The 22691-nt window shown below is 45.2% G+C and overlaps 3 protein-coding genes and 1 non-coding gene across 7 annotated transcripts; 3 read left to right on the top strand and 1 right to left on the bottom strand.

The window, feature by feature from the left end:
* The first annotated feature begins 4461 nt into the window (after positions 1 to 4461).
* LOC112884898 (protein FLX-like 3) lies at positions 4462 to 14448 on the top strand. 3 transcript variants are annotated; one of them, XM_025950522.1, is made up of 6 exons: positions 4462 to 4592; positions 5136 to 5824; positions 6329 to 6474; positions 7697 to 7776; positions 13786 to 13991; positions 14123 to 14448. In XM_025950522.1, the coding sequence occupies exons 2-6, from the start codon at positions 5154 to 5156 to the stop codon at positions 14358 to 14360; spliced, it is 1341 nt and encodes a 446-aa protein (XP_025806307.1). In that variant the 5' UTR covers positions 4462 to 4592; positions 5136 to 5153; the 3' UTR covers positions 14361 to 14448. The 3 variants fall into 3 exon arrangements, with proteins under 3 accessions (XP_025806307.1, XP_025806309.1, XP_025806308.1); XM_025950524.1 differs by lacking the exons at positions 13786 to 13991; positions 14123 to 14448 and adding exons at positions 7877 to 8003; positions 11945 to 13519; XM_025950523.1 differs by lacking the exons at positions 13786 to 13991; positions 14123 to 14448 and adding an exon at positions 7877 to 8192.
* A 2561-nt stretch (positions 14449 to 17009) lies between these two features.
* On the top strand, positions 17010 to 20953 carry LOC112886880 (probable thiamine biosynthetic bifunctional enzyme, chloroplastic). Of its 2 annotated transcripts, XM_025952901.1 has the most exons (10): positions 17010 to 17344; positions 17459 to 17533; positions 17868 to 17943; positions 18031 to 18106; positions 18221 to 18355; positions 18953 to 19017; positions 19103 to 19230; positions 19817 to 19886; positions 19980 to 20073; positions 20173 to 20953. In XM_025952901.1, the coding sequence occupies exons 1-10, from the start codon at positions 17045 to 17047 to the stop codon at positions 20699 to 20701; spliced, it is 1548 nt and encodes a 515-aa protein (XP_025808686.1). In that variant the 5' UTR covers positions 17010 to 17044; the 3' UTR covers positions 20702 to 20953. The 2 variants fall into 2 exon arrangements, with proteins under 2 accessions (XP_025808686.1, XP_025808685.1); XM_025952900.1 differs by having other exon boundaries at positions 19817 to 20073; positions 20173 to 20950.
* Positions 20954 to 21107: 154 nt separating this feature from the next.
* On the top strand, positions 21108 to 22249 carry LOC112886881 (syntaxin-related protein KNOLLE-like). The gene has a single exon (XM_025952902.1). It carries the CDS (start codon positions 21257 to 21259, stop codon positions 22163 to 22165), a length of 909 nt encoding a protein of 302 aa, XP_025808687.1. The 5' UTR covers positions 21108 to 21256; the 3' UTR covers positions 22166 to 22249.
* Positions 22250 to 22458: 209 nt separating this feature from the next.
* Positions 22459 to 22531, bottom strand: TRNAA-UGC. The gene has a single exon. It is a non-coding gene; the product is annotated as a tRNA-Ala (tRNA).
* Between the last annotated feature and the right edge of the window lie 160 nt (positions 22532 to 22691).

The raw sequence follows: 22691 nt of genomic DNA, 5'->3' as shown, positions 1-22691 counted from the left end.
ATTTAGAACGCCAGGAAAATCCAGGCTTTCAACGGCTGGGATCGCAGGGATGTGCCCAGATCGAGCTGATTGCGACGCCCGACGAGAGGGTAAATGCTGCCGGTAATAAACGGCTTTGGATGCTCGTGCTGATGGGGTGAAGGTTAAAAACTCGAGGTGTACAGTACAATACAAGTGCATGTTCGAACATGCAGCACATGGTGTGCAACTTTTGGTTGGAATAGACTATGGTTTTATCCACTAGCAGGATTTTTTTTTGAATGAAGGAATAAAGAAAGGACATATTTTTATGAGCCGGCCGGGACGCATATGCAGATCAGATGGGTACGTGCACGAGGGAGTTGCATGTGCGAGGCGCTGCTGGAGTGCTGGTAGGAGCGGCCATGTCGGCCTGTCTGCCTGCTCCATGCGCTAGGCTGCTCGTGCGCCCACAGGCACGCAGCCAGCAGCGACTAGTGGTGGAGGGGGCAGGCGCGGCGAGGGATGAAGGGGATGGCCAGACGGCCAGCCAGCCGGAAACGAAAAGGAAACAGCGGCGCGCCAACACAGGGACAGCTCGAGCGAGATCCAGCTGCGCGCCGCCGTTCCCCTGGGGTGTATATGCACGTGCGCCTCATTTTCTTTTGTTTTTTGCCGTGTTTTTCTTTTTCTTCTTTTTTTTTTTTGCTTGTGGATTGTTCTTTCGGTTTCGTGCTATTAGCTAGCTGTGTGAACAGTGGCCGAGCTGGTGAAAATCCACGCCTAGGGCCACAATCTAAGCACGTCTAAACAACCCTTTACCGTGCCATGTGGATCTGAACCTACATATTTCAAAGAAATGGAGGATGCAGTATGTAAAATAAAATTAATCAACAAAAAGAAGATAATTGAGAACACAACATACCGCTTGCACTAAAATTCAGCAAAACTGCAGAAACAATGGGGGATTGGATTGGCTTATGCTTTTCAGGTCGCCTGCTCCGCACAGCAAAACTGCAGGAGCAGCTGGCCGCCACCTCCGCCCCCACGGGGCCGTCTCCTCGAATTGACTGGTGCTGGGATCGGGATCTAATTTTTAATCCGGATCATGTCAATTAAAAAAATTGATCATAAGCTAACTATAAAACTAATTGTATAAATGGAGACTAATTCATGAGATAAATCTGTTAAATTTAATTAATGCATCATTAGTATATATATTTACTGTAGCATAATATTACCAAATTATGGACCAATTAGATTTAATAGACTCATCTCGTAAATTAATCTTCATTTATACAATTATTTTATAATTAATCTATATTTAATATGTATCAAATATCCGATATATTCCGTGAATAACAAACAGAGCCTTGGTGGTGGTGTGCGGAGGCCAGGCCAGGAGCGGTTGGCCACCGGGCCGCCGCCGGTTGTCCGCGATCGCGCGCAACTCGACTTGGCAGAGAAGCCGAGAAGGTCTCGCTGTCTCGGGCTCGGGTTGATATGCCAGACGGGTAAACGCATCTCAAAACATGACACCTGGCTCAAACCGAGCAAAACTATTGGGCCACGTCGTCTGCATTTCTCAGCCGTTGGATCTTGTATCTACGGTGAAAATCAGGCGCACGCGCGGGCGTTCCTTGGCTATCTTCCCGACGCTTGGGGGCGGCACCGTCTATTCCCAACTAGAACGGGTAGGAGGAGCTCGCGACGGTCGAATCGTTTCGTGGCGATGCAATGGCGGACTTCTACGCCCAAATCCAGCAGTGTTTCGGCCGATAGTTCGATCGCTTCCTTTCTCGCTGCTCCTCTCCTCTTCCTTGCCGGCCCTCCTTCTCTTGCGGTGTCTCGCGTCGTTCCCAATCGACAGTGCGAGCGCTTCCTTTATTGCTACTCCTCATGTCCATCGGCGTAGAACCTGCATGTCAGCCGGTGGATTGGATTTGAGGGATCCACAGCGGCCGGCAATCATCGGAGAGATACGGCCACAGGACATTCATGCATGGCGGCAGCATCCGCTCCGCCAATGTTGCCGCGCTCGCAGCCGTATGAAAACCGAGCAAGCGCCGTGCGTAATGCCGACCGCATCGCATCACGCAGGTGCGGTTGGTCGCACGGCGCCCGTCCGCCGTACGGGCCTGTGCCACCGTGACAATTGTAGCAGATGATGGCAGACAGCGACGGCGGCCCTATCGCGCTTCTGCTCACTGGGCCACGGCACGCACCTGGTGCTCACGCGTGCACCCGTGCCCGCAAGCTCGGAAATGCTTGCGGGCAGTTGCACAGGTTGAATCGATGTCAATACAGGAGATGCACACGATGTGCTTGATGATTTGATTATGAGAGATGACGCTACTGGTTCTCCTCCCCATGTCCCTTACAGTGTAAAGTGTATTTGTCGAATGATTATAATTTACTGCAGTGACAGATATTGCAATAAGTGCCGACGAGATTGGTTATGTGCTACATCAAAATCCAGGTCGAGTGCCACCAGGTTCAAGCAAAGCTGCTGGGCGTTCAGCTCTCTTCCTCAAGATAATGGCAAAGAAGGTCTGATGATTCCCTGCCAAAATGCATTTGTTCAAGGTTGATTTCTGCTTCTGCATCTCGTCTATTTCACCTGTCTCTGCTAACAAGTTCAACTTGTATGCCCTAGGAGGAGCCTCAAGGAGAAGCGATTGGTATGGCTCTCACCTCCCTTGCTTAATACCTGCTCTCTCCTTAAGCTGGTTGAAGCAGAAAAAAAAGGTTGCAAAGAAAAACTCTGTATGGCACATGAAGCATATTTGAGTAATAATTTGTCCTGATTAGTATCGTGATAGTAAGAAATGCACTGATTATAATGGATTTTGTTTCCAAGATGAATCAGAGGGTAGCTAAAACTATAAGTATACTGAAGTTGGTCCAAGAATGCAAATACATAGTCGTTCCACGGATAAATGTGATCTATGTTTGGTATTTTCCATATATAAATAGATTGTTCTTGATCTCAATCACTAACTTAGATCACTAGAGCTCCAGCACAATGTATCCAAAAACTTTTACTAATACTTAGCACTATACTTTGCTCACTCTGATCACAAAAGGTTAAATGTATAGATATACTTTTCATGCTTTACTATGCAATGCCAACGAAGTTATCCATTCAGTTATTGATCAATGCTGCCTTTTTAAAATCATCCAGGTACTCTAAATTTACCACGACTAAGAACCTCATAGGCATCATATGGAAATGACTACAGGTCAAATGACTAGGCTTCAAAACAACAATCTTAGACGCAGAGAAGAACATAACAAACTATATCTAATCACCGTAAAACTATATACTTGATATTTCATCAGCAGCATGCTACATAAAGCTATATGCTTGATATTTCTTTAATAACATGCTATGGACATTCATGAAACAGAGCAGGCCCTTAAGTACATATAACAGAACCTACGGTTGCATTCTATTCATTAGCACAGCCTAGGCTGCAATTGCTTTCATATTTATTTTATGCTGATGACTAAAAGTTGTGTGAGGAGCAATTGAACCATACCATATTTGGTTGGCTCAACACGGCAGTATTTGTGCCATTGCAAATGATCTAATTTTGCTTCCTCCTACCCTTGGATTTCATTTCACTATACTACTAGCGAGTAGCGTAAATTGCTGCATTGCGGGTTTATCAGTTCAGATAATTTAGTAAACTGTGAGTTCAGTATATCTTTTGCTATATTTTTGGATGTCTATTTACTCTTTTCTCATGTGACTTCTCTCTTCCTCGTATTGCCAACCTGATCTCGAATGCGTACTAGCTGAATCTAAGAAATAAAAGGTGCTAGGCCTCACCACCAAGTTTATTGACGTCTGTACCGTGTGACAATATCTGCTGCAACTTCATTGGCAAACAATTCAAGTCTGCTTCCTGTGCACAAAGCCATATACGTAGATGTATTTTCAATCTAAAATGGAAAAGTTTATAGATTCAAATCCAAATAGATTGTTCAGTTAAAATTTCAATTTTCCCTGTTATTCTAATAACTAGCTTAAATAAATAAAAATAAAATATTTTTATAACTGGTAATATTGTTTATTCTAGTAACTAGCTTAAATAAATAAAATAAAAAAATTTATAACCGGTAACATTGGTTAGAACACAGAATGACGCGGCAAGGCAGCGCCACAATTTCAGTTCTCAAACGCAAGCAGGCCGACGACGGGGGCAGGCACACAGACGAACGGAGATTGCAAGCTTGGCCCTCTGCTGATAGACCGGCAGACCACTTGGGCCAGTTCACAGGAAAAGTAGCCGGATCATGGAAATTAAAGGTGGGTATAAGAGGTTATTTGGGCCACGTCTAGGGCTGTGGCCATAGTGGCCTTAGGCCCATAATCGGAATAAAAAGGAAGAAATGAATTAAAAAGAAGACGACGAAAAAAATGGGCCAAACGCGGACGAACTCGTGGGCCGTGGGGCCTGTTCGACGAGGAAACAAACACACCCTGTTTCCGGCTCTTTCTCCTCTCCCACGCCTTCTCTCCCCTCTCTGTGTCTCCTTCCTTTTTCCTCGCGGCGACGACAGGGCGTGTGGCGCCGCCCTTGGCAGTTCTTCGCCGATCGTTTCGCCGGCGACGAGCATCCGACAGTGTATGCCCGCCCACTCCCTTCACTTCCTGCTGTGCGAAATCGAACACCCAAACCCCTAACGTATGCTATTTGTATTTGGATCTGACCATGTACACCCATATCCTATACTGGGTCCGCCCTAGGGTTGGGACCCAAGGTACGGATGTACTGAAACCACCTCAAGCTAATGTTTTGGAGTATCATAACCTGTGGGGTAGAAATTCAATGGAAAAGTTCCAGCTTTTATAAAAATTCCGCAGTGCCATCCCTGTTTATGGTAGTGCTGTTTGTTCAAATGGATGCACTGACTGCAAGCTGGTTCTTTTTGTTGTTATAATATGCACTGACTTTACATTCATCTCAGAGTTGAACGTTTATGCCCAACGCGTACCTTGTGCTAACCTGTGTATTATTTAAGGTCTGTTATGTGCTTTATCTTACCAGTGTTATGCAGTGTTTGATCCACTGCTGGTATTTCACTTGATGAATGTAATGGTTTTCATGTACCTGTAATGATGGATCCATAAAACTCTATTTTTCTTTTGGTGTTTTTTTTTTCTTCAGACCAAGGCACCAAGCGTCATGTCGGAAAGAGGTCGACTGCCAAGGCGTCCCATTGATGATCGCAGGGGGTACAATGAAGTCCGCCTAGTTGAGCCCAGAGGGTATCCTGGCTATCTTGACACCCGTCTGGTTGATGAACGTAGGAGCTACCCTGGTGTTCGTATGATTGATGACCATAGGGGCTATTCTGCCATTCGTATTGATGACCGTAGGGCCCATCCTGACATCCATGAAGGCCCACGCATGAGGGGAGCTCCTCACCCTCACCCAGCTGTTCTAGAGGAAGAGCTTGAGTTACAGGAACATGAACTCCGGAGGCTTTTGGCACATAACCGTGCTCTGGCTGAGGAGCGTGCAGATTTAAACAGGGAATTACAAGCTGGAAAAGATGAGGTCCGCCACTTGAACGTGATCATTTCAGACATTACCGCTGAGAAGGAGGCTTATATCAGTAAGCTTGTGGACAAGAAGAGGAAGCTCGAAGCTGAACTTAGAGCAAATGAGCACTTACGTGATGAGGTTGTGCAGCTTCGTGGTGAAATTGAGAAGCTCATTGCTGCTAGGAAAGAACTCTCTGCTGAGGCTGCATCTCTCATGGAAGATCTGACCAGGGAAAGATCTGTTAAGCACCAGCTACCTATGCTAAAAGCAGAGCTTGAAGGTCTGCAACAGGAACTTATTCATGCGAGGTACATCTGCAGTCTCTTTTGCATTCCATCTGATTATCAGGTACTTAACAGTAAGCCATTGGCATACACACACACACACACACAACAACAACAACAACAACAACAACAACTTAGCCTTTTGTCCCAAGCAAGTTGGGGTAGGCTAGAGATAAAACCCACAAAAAACAAGAATAAGAAACACAAAAAGCACACAAGCCAAAGGAAAAGTTAGGGGTTAAACAAAAAGTAACAAAGGTAACGGTTCAGGTACGTTAATTGCTAATCTCCAAGCGCTCCTATCCATAGCTAATTCCTTAGCGATATTCCACTCCTTAAGGTCTCTCTTAACCGTCTCGTCCCAAGTTAGTCTAGGTCTACCTCTACCTCTCTTTACATTATCGCCCCGCTTTAAAACTCCACTACGCACCGGCGCCTCGGGAGGCCTCCGTTGTACATGTCCAAACCATCTCAACCATCTCCATCTATATATGTATGCTTTTAAGGTCATTGGATTGTCTTCCGCAGGACTGCTTGTGAACTAGAGCAAAAAGGGAATTTTGAGTTGGTGGAACAAAGGAAGGCAATGGAGAAGAATATGATTTCTATGGCACAAGAGATTGAACAGATGCGAGCTGAATTAGCTAAATGTGAAGTGAGACCATGGGGTACAGGTACGACAATGGGACTAATTTATCTCACAGTTTTGCAAATTTCCTTATCCTTGTTGCACATCCCTCTTCTCATTGTCAGGAGATCGTGCTACTGTAATAGTCTCAGGTCTGTTTATTTGACTGAATTTTTGTGCATATTTCCGCATTTCTTTCGACCATTGACATTATTATGCTGAGGTTTGTAGAACTAGCACATCAGATGCTGGCTTCTTTTCCTTATCATGGGCGTAAGAATTCTATCTAGGGGTCTTCACTTTTGATCACTCCTTAATTGTTCGTTCTTAAAATACTATGTGAGGTGTGAAATCTAGTTATAGGAATAGCAAAGCTACTCTAAAGCATAAAAGTTACAAAAGTTTGATGCTTTACAAACTAGACCAAGTCCCCTTTTGGCCTTTTGGCATTGCAGTGTCTTTTGAAAATGCATTTTTCACAACTATGTTGGGTATTATAACTGTTTGAAAGCATCCATTTTGAAGATACAGCCTACAACTAGATCATGGTGCAATTGGTGAAGGTAGCAGGATAGGACAGCAGAGCAAAACTAAACATTCTCAGCTGCTGTTTGTTAGTCTGGAGATTATATCAGATTCAAATTGAGACAAATTATGAACACAATGATGTTATATCTCTGCATCCAAAAGCGCTGCATGCAACCGAAGCACATTACTGATATGTCTTCATGCCCTTACGAATTTGTAAGCTATCACTTAGGAAAATGCTGTATCAATTAAAACTGAACCTACATATATGACTGGTGTTTACTAATCTTATTGCAGATATGCCTTTGTAAACTCCGGAATCATATTAGTTAACTAGTAAAGGTTACATACGGTATATGTTTTAAATAATACACATAGGAAGTTTAGGACTTTATATGTTTTAAATAATACGCATCGAAAGTTTAGGACTTTAGCTTCATATTTTTGGGCAAAATAACTGCTCAGCTATGTGTTTGTTGAGTTCTGTGAGTTTGCTAGTCGCATTGGATATGATAATTAAAATATGAAACAGTATACTTGCACTGTGTTACATGAAGCACTACACTTGCCCATACTAAGACTGCATTAAAAAATTTATTATTGATGGTGATTTTCTCCAAAGTAGGCTTCCTGAAATATTATTTAACTTGTCAGTATTGTTGATGTTTTGTGTTTATCATTTTTTTATTTCTTTAATATAAGGTAGAATTCTCATGTTATCAATTTTGTGTACCCTTTAGGTGGAACATATGGGATGCAGATGGGCAGCCCTGAAGTGACCTTCACTAAGTCATATGAAGATGGTTATAATATCCATGCGGTATGATCTCCTAAAAGATTGCATGTGTGACCATTAAAATTTCCCCTTATTAACTTAAGATAGCTCCTCAATTATCTGTAACTTTCTATTATGTTACCAGGGGGTTTCTGAGAAAGGTCCTTTGCATCCTCCTGAATCTAGTTCATGGGGGACATATGACAAGAATCGCCTTCAGTACCGCTAAGATCACAATTATTATAATCATGGGAGAAAGAGTTACCTTCTAGGTGTTAACCTGTCATGTCGCATGGTTTACAGTACCTGAGCTTTATACTTGCTTGCTTTACAATTAAGACTTGTCTTGTTTGAATGTTTCTAATCATTTCTATAGTAGTTTATTAAAGTTTTTCCAGTACTATCTGATAGCAGAATTATTGCTTGTGATATGGCTAAATAGTAAAGTATTGATATCATGATGTCAAGATTTCTATGGCTATATGGATCTACGACTAAAAACTACTTTAATAGGGCTTGGACATATATGATATGCATTTGTTAGAGTGGGTCATATATGCCCCATATGGCTTAGCTAGCTTGAGCTTAGTTAACTGCTGAAATGTTGTACGGCTGTACGCAAAAAAAAATTGAGCGAGAAGCTATCTACAGTCCTCTACCCCTCATTCAATATTGATTTTAGACGTAAAAGAGATTTGGACCACATTGACCTGGATGTCTCATATGGTCCAAGATATCGATATAGATAAACAGATACCACACCCTTGAATTCAAGTTGGATCAGGAGGTTCTGAACTGACTTTGAGAAGGCAAACATGATGTTGAACTTGAGTCTAAGCTTTTTGTGGAGAAGTAGGTTGCTTGAAGATCAGAAGGCACATACTGCTGACCACCAACAATGAAAGATGCACCAGCAACAATGAGCTTATTCAGCTCATGTTTCACAAGGTCATTAGTAGTTCTGAAAATTGCACTGGTATCCTAGGTCAAACAGTTGTTCAAAAGAATGAAAGGGAGCAAGAGGATGGGTCCTGATGCTATCCTAACTTGAGGTGTGGAGATGCCTTGGCGAAAGCTCTTCAACCATATTTTTTGGTCAAACATGATGCCAGAAGAGTGGAGAAGTATATTATCACCAATCTTCAAGAACAAAGGAGATATTCAAAGTTGTAATAATTACAGAGGCAGTAAACTGCTGAGCAAGACCATGAAGCTATGAGAGAGTTATCGAGCACCATTTGGAAAAGAATTTTGCATGTCACCATGAACCAATTCGGTTTCATGCCTGGAAGGTCGACCATGGAAGCAACTTCCTTAATAAGACAAATTATGGAGTAGTATAGGGAGCACAAGAAGGATCTGGCATAGAATTAAAGAGGGTTTGGATTGGCGCCAAGCTTCTTGCATTCTCAATGGTATGTTCTATGGAACTGCGATTAGACCTGCAATGTTGTATGGTACAGATTGTTGGTTTACTAGAAGGTGACATGTTCAACAGCTAAGTGTTGCAGAAATGCATATGCTGCGTTGGATTTGTGGTAATAAATGAAAGATTTTAGTCTGAAATGACAATGTACATGTAAGCTAGGGGTAGCACCAATTGAAGGAAAGCTTGTACGACACCATAGATATGGTTTGGACATGTCCAACAAAGACCTCTAGAGGCCCTGGTAAAAGTGAAGTGTAGAAATACTTAGTTATGCACAAAGAAAGAAGGATTAAGATCATAGGACAATATAACTTTCAAAACTGGACTGTAGGGATGAAACTAGGCTCAAGGTTCTTCCTTTAGGCCACAAGGAGCATGACGAAGTCGACAAACGTAGCCAATCAGAGCCTCAACTTGGAGTTGGTTCCATATGTATTTTAAATGAAGAGGACATTCTTCATATCCTTATTAGAGATCGTCTACAATGAGGTGCTTGCTTCCCTGGATCCGTGCAGCTATGGTTAAGCTGTCATTTGTCAAATCCTGAAGAGGCTATATCTACTCCTTGCCACACTTAGCCATGTCTACAATCCAAAATTTGTCGGGCAATCTTTGGTTTATCCCCTAGAGTGCATAGCTATCATGCCATACATATGTTTGGTGGTAGTATAGATTTTGTTTTGTCGTTGCTGCACTCCTGGAGGCATGAACAGTCTTTTATACAGCAGGGAGGACCAGAAAAATTATGGTGTTTTCATGTGATACAGCTGTGGAAAGCAGAATTCAGATATTTTGCAGCTGTATGGGTAGCAAGGCTGTCCACTGCGAAGCACCTATATTCGCCCTTCCCCAATCTAGGACTTCATGTAGGAAATGTTTTCAATCATAAGGAAAAAGGTTGCCACAAGCAAAGGTCTGTCTTAGTTAAGGACGTTCTATTATCTTCACTGCATTTGACAGAAAGTAGAAGGATTACTTGGAATGAAGCTGGTAGATCTGCTGTTGATGCTTTTATGTGATAAATGGCACAAGGAAGTTTTACAGTGAAGAAATCTTTTGGTAAGGCTCTGAGAAGGGAAAAGCTCACTATATTTTTATGACAGCAGCAGATGGAAGTTGAAGTTTGATGCTTTCTTCTGCCTTATGCAAGCACATTGCATAGTTGAATACAAGCTGGTTAAGAGTCTGGTGATCTGGTCCTAAATAAGTCCTATCAGCTTGGACTATCCCATGTACCAAGCTAATGAATGCTATCTTCGTGTTTGGAATAAGAGTGCTTTTCCAGCTTGTAGAGATGAATATGGGTTTAATTAAGCAGTGAAGATCATCCCAAAGTCTGCTAAATGTTAGAGACAGGCTGGTGATGGCTTTCAAAATGATGAGGCAAGTAATTTCTCTGTCCAAGCAGAAGTTGTACTGCATTTCTATCTACGTTTAAATGGTCATTTGTAGTTCTCCTTAGTTTGTTAATTTGCAACTTAATTTAGGATATTTTGAAATGGTCATTTCTGTCCACACTTAAATGGTCATTTTATCTAGATTACTCCCTCCGTGCCATACAACAAATCATTCTAGCAATTATCAGACAGATTAAGAAGGGAGTAAAATGACTACGCTGCCCCTCGTATTTGTTTCGGTTCTGATAAAAGGGAGGCCCCTTTGGTTATCGCCCTGCTAATGGGGCTACATGCAGCGCAAGCAGGATAGTTGCTGCCCAGTTCGTTGCCACTAACCAAAAAAAATCAGCCATGCACTCACTGATTAGAGGGTCCACACGATTAGTACAGATGTTACATTCACACGCACATTTGGCTAAAATAAAAATGTGTTCCCCACAAGTTGTCGAGAGTCTATGATAGCTTGTTTTATGGGACAAATTTTGAATCCTAGAATGACTCGTTTTATTGGACGAAGGGAGTATAAGGTGCCCTTTGCAATTCTAGAACCCAGAGACTATTATCAATATCTCTATAGTTGCAGCTCGATGTTTATAATTCATATACCATAGGATGGAGGGTGGCTGTAATGCCATAAGCTGACAACAATATAGCTCTATGGATCTTATCATGGAGATCAGATGAGCATTATTGGTCCAGAAATGGAGTAGGAAACAGTTAGCTTTATGGTTAACAGCTGTTTCTCGTACCATTCCATAATCTTTTAAGGAGTATTGTGATATTAGGCTATTAGCTACTTCTCTGGCATCTATCATGGAGAGAGTTAAGCAAAGTTGGATGTACTACCTTGGGAAGAGAAGTCGTTACAGAACAGAATCACATGACAAAAATTCACCATCTTCTTTGCAAATATTATTCCATTACATCTTACTTTCGTGAGCTGTATTGACTATGGAGGAATACAAGTATCATGGTTTCACTTCATTGAGGTTTTGAACACATGCTGATAGAAAGTAGCAACCTTATAACTGGAGGCATGAAGCAAAGATTATCCATCTGGCATATGATTTGATTTTGAGAAGGAAACATCAAAATGCTTATTCCTTCGCTTTTAATTTTGCATATTGCTTTGATACTCTAATGATCATCGCATGCTTCAAGCAGTTAGCTATATTTAGTTCTGCTGTTCATTCCTTTTTGCATGTTATGTTTCTTGATTTGGTGAAGCCCAAGTGTTTGCACTATGCTAATCACATTATAATTTCTTTGTTGCATGTTGTTTTATCATACCGTACTTTGTTATGTCCTTTTACCATTCTGTAAATGTACACATGATTTTTAATTTTTGGGGCCCAAATGCCTAATTCTGTTGGTTTTGTCCTTGCAGGGTGAAATCCTTAGTTGATCTGGTTATGTACTGTAATGGTGATACCCTACATCAAGATATGTACACAGTAACCCAAGAATCAGATGGTTTATCAGTTGGAGATATGAGAAAAACCCTCACGGAATCATATGAAGGCACAGAAGCACAACATCGAATGTTGCAATACTTGACAGAACATGAATGTGACACCATAGGTGACTTGGTTCATAAGCAGGCATTATTTTGTTGCAGTTCGCTATGGAGCATGTGAAAATGCTTTTCATTGCATCAAAGCTGGGGAACTTTGTTTCACTTGGGAAGCCTTTGCCCCATGTCATATCATGATTTCCTCTGTAGGAAAAATGAGAACAGGTTGCTGCAAATGAGAGCTTACAGTTTTGTTCATTGGTGGGTTAGCTTGTGTCAGGCCTTCAAGTTTCCAAGCTAAACATATTCAGGGTGTTCAGCTGCCTGTCCCTTTTGCTCCTGGAACAAATCAGTTCAGTATCTTGATTAGTTATTTATTTTCAATATCTGGATGTAGCTACCTGTTTATAGAGCAATGGAGCTTGAGAGTTGAGATCAGTAGAGTCATGTGAGCTTCTGTAATCGGGAATATGAGCAAAGCAAAAGACTGGATGCAAGAGCCCTTATGGGTTGAACAGAGTCCATAACCTGCAGATGTGACTGAAGCCAGAATGTGGCATTGAGGGTGCTGATATTGTTAGTTTGTGTCATTTTTTTTCTCTACCTGTGGTTATGACTGCACTCATGGTTGTCATGGCCAAACAAAGTTACATGCCATAGGACCTACCCATGGAACATGTTGCCAGCAAGCTATGTACGGTATATCATCTTTATGCTGCTTGCTTTTGCTGCGGTACCTCCACTAAAGCTTCGCCTGCTACGTTCAAGGAGGCTGTTTATTGGAAAGTTCAGGAAGCGTTTGTACGTGTAAAGCAGAATGGACAGTGCACACAAGCAGTCTAACAAAAAAGGAAACAGAGGATTTACAGCCTTGATACTCTGCATAATCATTTTTCATCTCATCATGATTGGTCCATGCAGTGTTCCCCGATGCGTCACAGTTTGCATCACTCTACTTTGGTAGTTATCTGCCATGTGTCTGCAAATTCACATTCACTGGCCTGAACAGATCGTTTTCTGAAGCCAGCTGCACAGTTGCATGGTGTTTGGTCCATTGTTGGAAGAAGTATCGGAGACAGAATGTCAAAATGGTAATGACCTCATGGATCATCCTCTGTTGGCATTGGCCATGCGCAGTGGTTCTATATTGACTTTCTGAAAGTAAAATGCCCAATCAGCACCTTCTCTCGGTGTTCCTATGATTTGTAGAATTTTACCGTTTGTCCCAAAGCTCTCACAGAAAAATTCTCCCTACAGGATTGAATCCTCTAAAATTTCTCTGATTAAACTCCATTCCCCAGGGAGGCCACTGGTTCTTAAATTAGCCATCAGCCCATCACCGAATGATTTAAGCTCTTTGACCTTAAGATTCTTGTAATGAAGTTGCACAAAAGGATTGTATTGTAGCGGAACTCTGAGATTGATAGCTACAACCCATCTGTTTTTTTAGAACGTTACGAGCCATCGCTACTTCACGTAGGTCGGCCCATCATCCAGCCGGGTGATCTAAGCCCTTTGGTATTGTGAAAATAAAGAGGTTTGTATGAATAAAACTCTACGTGATTGATTAGTAAAATCAATCTTATAATTTATTGCAGGCCGGCCAGCCGGCCAAAGCATTGTGTTGGTTAATCGACTAATTCTGCGCTAGAAGTTTCTTGAGATTGAAGGAAGAGAGCAGCTAATCATTGGGGTGCCACATGTTGACTCTGCAGTGTTGTGAACGATGCCTCCAAAACTCCACCGGAGTTACCTATAGTCCTCTCCATCAGCCTGCCACTCGAGCTTTTCCAATAGGCCCACTCGCCTATAAATTCCCTACAACGCGTACCTCTGCCAAGACCAATCAATCACATTTGCACTGCATTCTACCCCAGCACAAAAGTACCGCGAGTATACGTTTCAAAAAGGAAAAATTGCAGTGAGTAATCTGTCTCGTCACTACCCTTTACCTCACTGCTCTTCTCCACAAACTGATGATCAGATGGATGATCTGGTTCTTGCTTGCAATCGGTTTATTTGTTATCTCCTTCTGTTCTGATAAATTTCCAGGGGGATGGCGACCAGTGGACCAAGTGCAGCCGGCGGTGCCGCGGCGAAGGATTCATGGCCGGAGTTGGTGGGCCAGTCGTCGGAGGAGGCGAAGAAGAAGATCAAGGAGGACAAGCCGGACGCCGACGTGCAGGTCGTCCCAGCTGACGCCTTCGTCACCATGGACTTCAACACCGGGCGGGTCAGGGTCTTCGTCGACTCCAACGACAAGGTCGCAAAAGCTCCGAGGATCGGCTAGGGGCGCTGAAACCCTAATGATGCTGTTCCTATATATCAACACAATAAAAAGCATATATATTTATACTAAATTGGTGTAACTGAATCCATGCCTGAATGTATACTGTGTGTGATCGCTTCGCCTTGGCCACACCGTGCATGAGTTTATCACGAAATTCCATCCATTAACGCTGCAATTGCAAAATCATCATCTTCGTTTGCGCCATTGGTGGCGGTGGCCAGGTGCGTCTTCTCCACGGGGCGTTCTGCTGGTCCTGCTGCATCTGCTGGTATCGCTTCTCTGCCTCCGGCATGGCTACCATGATGGCCTTGAGGCGCAGGTTCACCTCGTCCAGGCGCTCGTACACGCCGTCGCTGGTGAACATGCCGGCGCACACCTTGCAGATGGTGCCCCAGCTCCCCACCAGCGGCAGCACGATGATGACAGCCGACCCCACCGTGCCCCACGCGATCGCCACGCCGTACCGCCGCCCACAGGGTGAAGTAGCCGGCGCTAGCTGAACCTCCCCGCCGGCCAGAGCACAGCGATCGCAACCGTGACCGGAAGGCCCCACCTGACGATCCACCGCTTCGCGCGCACCAGCCGTTCCTCGTCCAGCTCGCCGTCGCCGTCGCCGCCGCCGCGGCCGCCGGCCACGGCGAAGCTCTCCACCGTCGTGATCTGCTGCCCTGGTGGTCTCCCAGTCGAAGTTCTGCGGCGACACGAGGCTGCACGCCACGTGCACGGCGCAGCCCACCAGCATGGATGCCACGGGAAACGGATCGGACGGCTACGATCTACACAGGGGGTGGACGGTAGATGAAATACCGTCCACCCTGGGACGGTATCTGGAATACCGTCCTCCCCCTGGTCGGAGCGCACGGACGCGGCGGATCCGTGGTGAGTGGGAGGTCGTGGTGGCCTTGAGCCCGCCCGCGAGCGTGTAGACGACGACGCCGAGCGGGATGAGGAAGCTGGCGGCGTAGACGTCGACGCCGGTGAGCGCGTTGACGACGGCGGACCCGCCGAGGAGCAGCATCGCTGTGACGATGACGTTGGTGGCGAGGCAGAAGGCGAGGAAGACGACGTGCTCGGCGGCGACCCACCTCGCCCGGACGATCTCGCAGACGGTGTGCGCGCTGGGCGCCTCGCGCTTGACCTCGATGGCGATGGCGCCGAAGAGGAGGACCTGGACGGTGGCGCCGCTGGCGTGCCAGAACGGGCCGGCCACGCCGTACCGCCCCGCCACGTTGGAGCTCTGCAGGATCGTCGCCTCCCAGGTCCTCTGGGAAACGATGACGCAGGCGATGAGGCCTGTCTTGACGCTGCGGCCAGCCGTGTTGAACCACTCCGACGTGTGCAGCGACCCCACATACCGCGGCGCTTCTCCAGCCACACTTGCAGCGCTGCTGCCGACGGCGGGCACACGCTGCTGCCGGCAGCCATGGATCGATCAACGAAGCTAGTCAAGCTACTACCTTAAGATCTCGAGATATTTCACGATTTGGATCGATCCAGCTCTCTCTCAATCCACTGCTACTAGTCCCACAGCCATGGCCAACCAAGAATGCAAGGTTGGTTAGGCGGGTCAACACCTCGCTCGGCTCTGTTTCAATCAACCATATCAGCAGGTGGTCTCGAACAAACTCTCGAATCTCAATCAATGTCCACTTACTTCCTCGTGGTCTCAGAAAACTCCCAATCCAGTCATCGAATGCAGTTATTTATTGGATTAGGTAGGGGAATCTTTGGCTTGTACGTACCCTCTTGAAGCCACTGAATCAGCTTTGCAATACAGGTGGAGTGATTTCTCCCTTCAGACACTCGAGTTTACAGTTGTAGGATTCCCATTTCAACCATCCTTCACACCCTAATTCTCATTCATTTGTGTCCTTCAACACCCTCAGCAAGTTTGTGATCTATATTACAGTCATTGATTTTACATAACTTTCAAGTACTCACGCTGTGAATGGGCATGGATAATTTGAGTATCTTCAGTGTAGATGACAATTGAATATTGAGCAGACAGGGAAGGAGTTGGTGAAGGGGAGGTGGTCCTCACAAAAATTCAAGTGTTGAGGCTAGGAAAAGCAGTATGCCTGCCACTATATTCCCTTAGGAGCAAAAAACAATAGACAAAATTTCAAAAGGAAAAGTCTTAGATACATGGTGAAAAAGAAGACTTTTTTCTTTTTTGAATAGATGAAAAGAAGATTAAAAGCCTCATTAGCCCAAAAAGAAAGAAGGTTTGCTCCTTTACCCGAATCCTACATGGTAAACAACCGCACCCCCCCCCCCCCCCCCCACCAGTATCTTTTTCTTCCGAAAGTGAGTTAATTTTTTATTATCTTCCTCGAAACAAAATAGTCGTTCATAATCTATTTTAGATACGCTTATCTTGCGAGAAGTTTGCAACAATAACTCAGTAAGTAAGAGAAATTTCTAGTAAGAATTAGAAAAAAAATCCCCCCTTTCACTTTCTCAGAATATTGACTCCAGAATCGTTTCTTTTTTCTTAGGTCACCATATTCCCATCTATAGCCTAATCAATAGTCAAGTTAAAAAAAGACACAAAAAGGAAAACTTTTAGATGGGTGATAAAAGGAGTAATGTCTAATTACGTTATATACTAGTACTTTTCTTTTCTTTTTCAAAAAGGGGAAGGTTTGACTCATCCTTCAGACCATCCATTTGCCGTCTTGCCGATGGCGTCCGTACCAGCACCATCAGCGGCCCTCGCCCCGCACCGCCCCTCCGCATCCGCCGCCCTTCTATTCCCCTACCCCTACTCCTCACCGCGAGTCTCGCCTTCTCCGACAGCCCAGCCACGGAGGCTCGCGGTGGCGGCGCGCGCGATGCCGTGGCCGCACGTGCTGACGGTGGCCGGCTCCGACTCCGGCGCCGGCGCGGGCATCCAGGCCGACATCAAGGCGTCCGCGGCGCTCGGAGCGTACTGCTCCTCCGTCATCACTGCCGTCACGGCGCAGAACACCGTCGGCGTCCAGGCACGTTTTGTCCCGATGCCTCCGCTTCTTGGTTGTTTTTGTTACTTCGCTTTTTTCCCTTCTTCGCTCCAATTCAATCAAGGGGATGGATGATCCGAGGCTGCTGTACTGTAGGGGGTCCATGCTGTACCGGAGGAGTTCGTTGGGGAGCAGCTCAGGTCGGTTCTCTCGGACATGTCGGTGGATGTGGTGAGCTCTCTGACTTTCAGTGTTCAGTAATGATGCCATGATCCAGAAATGTCTTATGTTGGGTTAGCTCTATATAGTTCCTCCGACAAACAGAGGTCTTGTCGTTTGGGACAGGTTATTGTTATTATGAATACTAAGCTATGCTTGGCAAAGTGAGTCATGAAAGCTTGAAGGTGTTAATTAGTTTGCTTCACGTCTTAGGAGTAAATATCCTCCTTGTGGACCTGGAATTTGGAATTAGGTGATAGTGTGATATGATTTAATCTATTTGATTTCCATCCTATCTCCACTTGGAACTCATGCAATGTGTGTCTTCTGTTCTTGATTTTGTTAGGTGAAAACAGGGATGCTCCCTTCAGCTGGAATAGTTAAAGTTCTCTGTGAGAATCTTAGGAAGTTTCCAGTCAAAGGTATGCTGTATTGCTTCATGTGTACCATGACAGCATACTATGCCAGATCAGTTATTTACTTGCTATGACTTATGCTTCTGAAGGCAGCTTTAGTGGTGGATCCGGTCATGGTGTCCACCAGTGGTGATACTCTTTCCGGACCATCAACTCTCGCTACATTTAGGTACAGGGCCAATATTTATTTTGTTTTGTGCCCATTTATAAGTTCCTTTTGGGTTGTTATTGCCATTACATCCTCAATATCATAGCCCTTATGGACATGCTCTGTTTTGAGCAGGGATGAACTATTTCCTATGGCTGACATAGTCACCCCTAACGTTAAAGAAGCATCAAAGTTACTTGGCGATGTATCATTGCAAACAATTTCTGACATGCGCAGTGCAGCTGAATCCATTTACAAACTTGGTCCAAAGTATGTGTTCTGTATTTTGTAAATTTGCTTTATTTACCTTATGTGTTCTCTTACCCTATATGTACGCTATCACATGCTTGTACACTTAAATGACATAGCAGTGCTCCTGCAAATTATTCAAAAAAAAACATGCTTTTACATCCTGATATTAGATTTTTATGGTAAACGTCACCCTGATCTCTCAGATATATGAATCTTTTAAGTAAATCATTCAAAACAAGCTGTTTACCATAAGTGTCATAAGCTTATAATTGCTTGGGATGTTTAATTCTGAATATACATAATTTCCCTCTGTTCCAGCTTGAGGAGCTAGCTACACATTGTTCCTATGTTGATTTATCATGCCTGACCATATAGAATTTCTGTTAGTACCAGCTTGAGGAGCTAATGGTCCCTACCATTTGAGCCCATCACAAGTTTTTCTGTGACACTGATTGTTGCTCTGTCTTGGATAAGTGCTAAATCTTGTCACTGAGTCCTATCTGAAATTACTTCCTTTGACAGCATTGTTAATTGCATTAGTGAATGTCTGCATATAATGATTGATGAGTAAAGTGATTGATGGATAATTTTCTAGCATAAATTTTCCATTTGCAGACATGTGCTTGTGAAAGGTGGGGATATGCCAGATTCAACAGATGCAATTGATGTATTTTTTGATGGTATATTTCAGTAATTTAATATTTATCTTATTTCCTTCCCTTCTCTTTTTACCAGCCTCATACAAATTCTGACCTATTTCATCAGGTAAGGAGTTCATTGAGCTTCGCGGTCTGCGTATAAAGACCCGTAACACGCATGGAACTGGTTGCACTTTAGCTTCATGTATTGCTGCTGAATTAGCAAAAGGTGCAACAATGCTGCATGCTGTTGAGGTTAGTCTTGTATTATTTCAGTTTCTGCTCACTGGTACCTGGAAAGCACTGGGAATCTGGGATGAAAAAAAAAATGAGGCAAAAGGTATCAGTGAAGTGATCAGTATCACTAGCAAAATAATTCCTTAGCAATTAACGTGGCATAGATTGATTATTTTTAATCATACTCTTATAACATATCATTTAGAAACTTTTTTATTCCCCGAAAGTTGTTAACAAAAGAAGCCAATATGATTTGTGACTGGAAAATTAGTATGTGAAATTATGGTGATCTGGGTTGTTTCTTAGGGGAAATTGCAGTGCACATTTACTGCATCTGGCATCTTAGCCACTAACTAGCCATAATGTACAGTATAGTCTAGAACATTAGCTAGGCTGTAAGAGTTGATTTTGGTCAAAGAGTGCATATACCTACAAAGCTTATTACAATTATCAGATCCTTGGTTGCTTTTACAAATACCAGTCTTGTGTCCATATGTTCGTAGTGATCTGAACCTTTACTGGCGCTATATGTATCTTTTTAGGTGTGCTGTTCAAAAAAGTGGGGTCTTAAAATGTTTTCTTTTGTCACACATGGTCTTGGCAGGTTGCAAAGAAATTTGTGGAGTCTGCTCTTTATCATAGTAAAGATCGTGTAATTGGAAATGGACCTCAAGGTCCTTTTGACCACCTCTTCAGTCTCAAGTCTCCATTGCACAAGATGGGATCCCTGCACAAGTTCAATCCAGATGACCTCTTCCTGTATGCAGTGACCGACTCGGGGATGAACAAGAAGTGGGGTCGTTCAATAAAAGATGCTGTGAAAGCTGCCATTGAAGGAGGCGCTACAATTGTTCAGTTGAGGTAGGTTTCTTGAAAGAAAGAAAAAAAGAGATAAAGGTTTGCTTGTGATTGAGCCTCTTGATTGTACTTCTTGACATACTATGACTTCCCAATGTTCAGAGAAAAAGACACTGAGACACGGGAGTTCTTGGAAGCTGCCAAGGCTTGCATAGATATCTGCAGGTCCAGTGGAGTGCCACTACTGATCAACGACCGCATAGATGTTGCTCTGGCATGCAACGCGGATGGCGTCCATGTTGGTCAATCAGACATGCCAGCATGGGAGGTGCGGGAGCTCCTTGGACCAGGAAAAATCATTGGCGTCTCATGTAAAACCCCTGCTCAGGCCGAGCAGGCTTGGAAGGATGGTGCGGACTACATCGGTTCCGGAGGTGTCTTTCCAACCACAACGAAGGCAAACAATCCCACATTGGGTTTCGAAGGGTTGAGGGCCGTGTGCTCGGCTTCTAAGTTGCCTGTGGTGGCCATCGGTGGCATCAATACCGGAAATGCAGGTTCAGTGATGGAGCTTGGGCTCCCAAATCTGAAAGGTGTGGCTGTGGTCTCTGCTCTGTTCGACCGGGAATGTGTTGCCACCGAGACAAGAAGCCTCTGGTCCATCCTGATGAACGCTTGCTCCAGATCTTAGAGCAAGTTGGCACTTGGCGCCTGTTCTTCTCAGTTCTTTTTTTTAGGCAGAAATAATTTTGTAATCAACATTCACTCTGTCAAAGGGGGAGACAAAAAGTGTTCCCTTGTTCAATAATTTGGAGAGACTGCCCTAAAAAAAGAATAGTTTGGCGGACATTTCCCAGCAGAAAGGAATAACTTGAAACTTTTCAGAGGGCAGGATTTGTGTAATAATAATGCATCGATATTGTATTTGATGCAAAGGGAACTATCTTAGATTGCCCAGCAGTTTGAAATAGTGCAATTTTAAGTATGATCAGCTACTTCTGCTTTTCCAACCACTTTGTTTCAACAAAATGTCAAAGATGTGCTCCCAGTACGCTCGATTTTAATTTAATAAACGAATAAAAACTGACGTGCCCACTAGGCCACTAAAATGAAATTTCTAGATCTAGCAGTCCCCATCACCTTAACTAGATAAAGATCATCAATTTCTTGCTTCGTCAGCAACACTTGACCGACAGACACCACGGATCGACCTCGCAGCCGTCTCCTCCCAGTCCGGCAAGGCAAGATGAACGACCTCATGACCGACTCCTTCGTCGCCGCGGCGGCCAAGGCGCAGCACGGCGGCGCGCCTGCCTCATCCGCCGGCGGCGACGACCCGGAGCTCCGCGCGTTCCTGGCCGAGGCGGACGCGGCCAAGGCCGAGATGGCCGCGCTGCGGGACGAGCTCTCCCGGCTGCGGACCGCGCACGAGGCGTCCAGGAACGCCGTCACCGTTGGCTCCAGCGGTGGGCGCGCCGCCACGCAGGCCGCGCTCGTCCGGCTCCTCGGCTCCGCGCGGCGCCTCCGGGCGCGCCTGGCTTCCATGGACCGCCGCACGCCTGCCCCCGCAGTCCAGGCCGTGGCGGGGCTCCGCGGCCGCGTGCACGACCTCACCGGGGACGCCCAGGCCCTACGGCGCCAGGTCTCCGCCGAGCGGCGTGAGGACGCGGCCCGGCGGTACCTCGCCGTCGCCGGGGACGCGCCAACCGAGGAGCAGCTGGACCGCCTCCTTGCCAACGCCGCCGATTCCGACGCGGCGATGCGGGCAGCGCTGCTGTCCGCCCCGGCGGCGGTGGCGGAGGAGCAGCAGGAGGCGGCGAGGGAGGTGGCGGAGGTGGAGCGCGGCCTCCTGGAGCTGCAGCAGGTGTTCCTGGACATGGCGGCGCTGGTGGAGGCCCAGGGCGCGCCGCTGGACGACATCGAGCGGCACGTCGCGGCGGCCGCGGGCGACGTGGGCGCGGCCGAGGCGGAGCTGCGGGAGGCCCGGAGGCTGCAGGGCGAGGCGCGGCGGAGGCGGGTTTGCCTGGCCAGCGGCATCGCGGCACTGCTGCTCGTCGCCGTAGCCATTGCTGTCGTGGCGGCGCTCGTGCTGGCGCACAGGGGCGGCGGCGGGAACCTTCTGCTGCAGATCGGCGCGGACTTGCCCGTGCGGTGAAATTTGGTTTCACCTTGGGATCACGTGGTTTCTTTCTGGAGTGGTTTTTGACAGTAAAATTAATGCCTGCGTTCGGCTGATTAACTTGCGTGAATCTTGTGACTTTTGAGTTGTGTGAATGATTTATGTGATGAAGATTATTGCAATGCATGCGTTGAAGATGAAAGAAGTGAAGTGATGTGAATTGTTCGCAATCGCAATGAACAGTAGATCACTCAAATTTCTGCACCAGCTCAAGCTGTGGGATGTGCCGTGGGGTGGAACAGAGTGAAAAAAATTAAAAATAAGTAAATTGGAGATGCGGGGGATCGAACCCCGTGCCTCTCGCATGCAAAGCGAGCGCTCTACCATTTGAGCTACATCCCCTGCATGTATGATTTTAAACTCTATGGGTAAATAAAACATTGTTTTGTCTTGGTACAGATTTATTACATATGATCGCCCACATTATTTTCTTCCTTGGTTTATAAACAGGGTGAAAAATAAAACGGCCCAATATGACTAACCGGAAGGTTTAAAAATGATT

Source organism: Panicum hallii, chromosome 3 (genome assembly GCF_002211085.1).
Source record: "Panicum hallii strain FIL2 chromosome 3, PHallii_v3.1, whole genome shotgun sequence".
In the NCBI taxonomy this organism is placed as follows: domain Eukaryota; kingdom Viridiplantae; phylum Streptophyta; class Magnoliopsida; order Poales; family Poaceae; genus Panicum; species Panicum hallii.
Note: the sequence above shows the minus strand (reverse complement) of the source record. Positions and strands in the feature narration are given on the sequence as shown.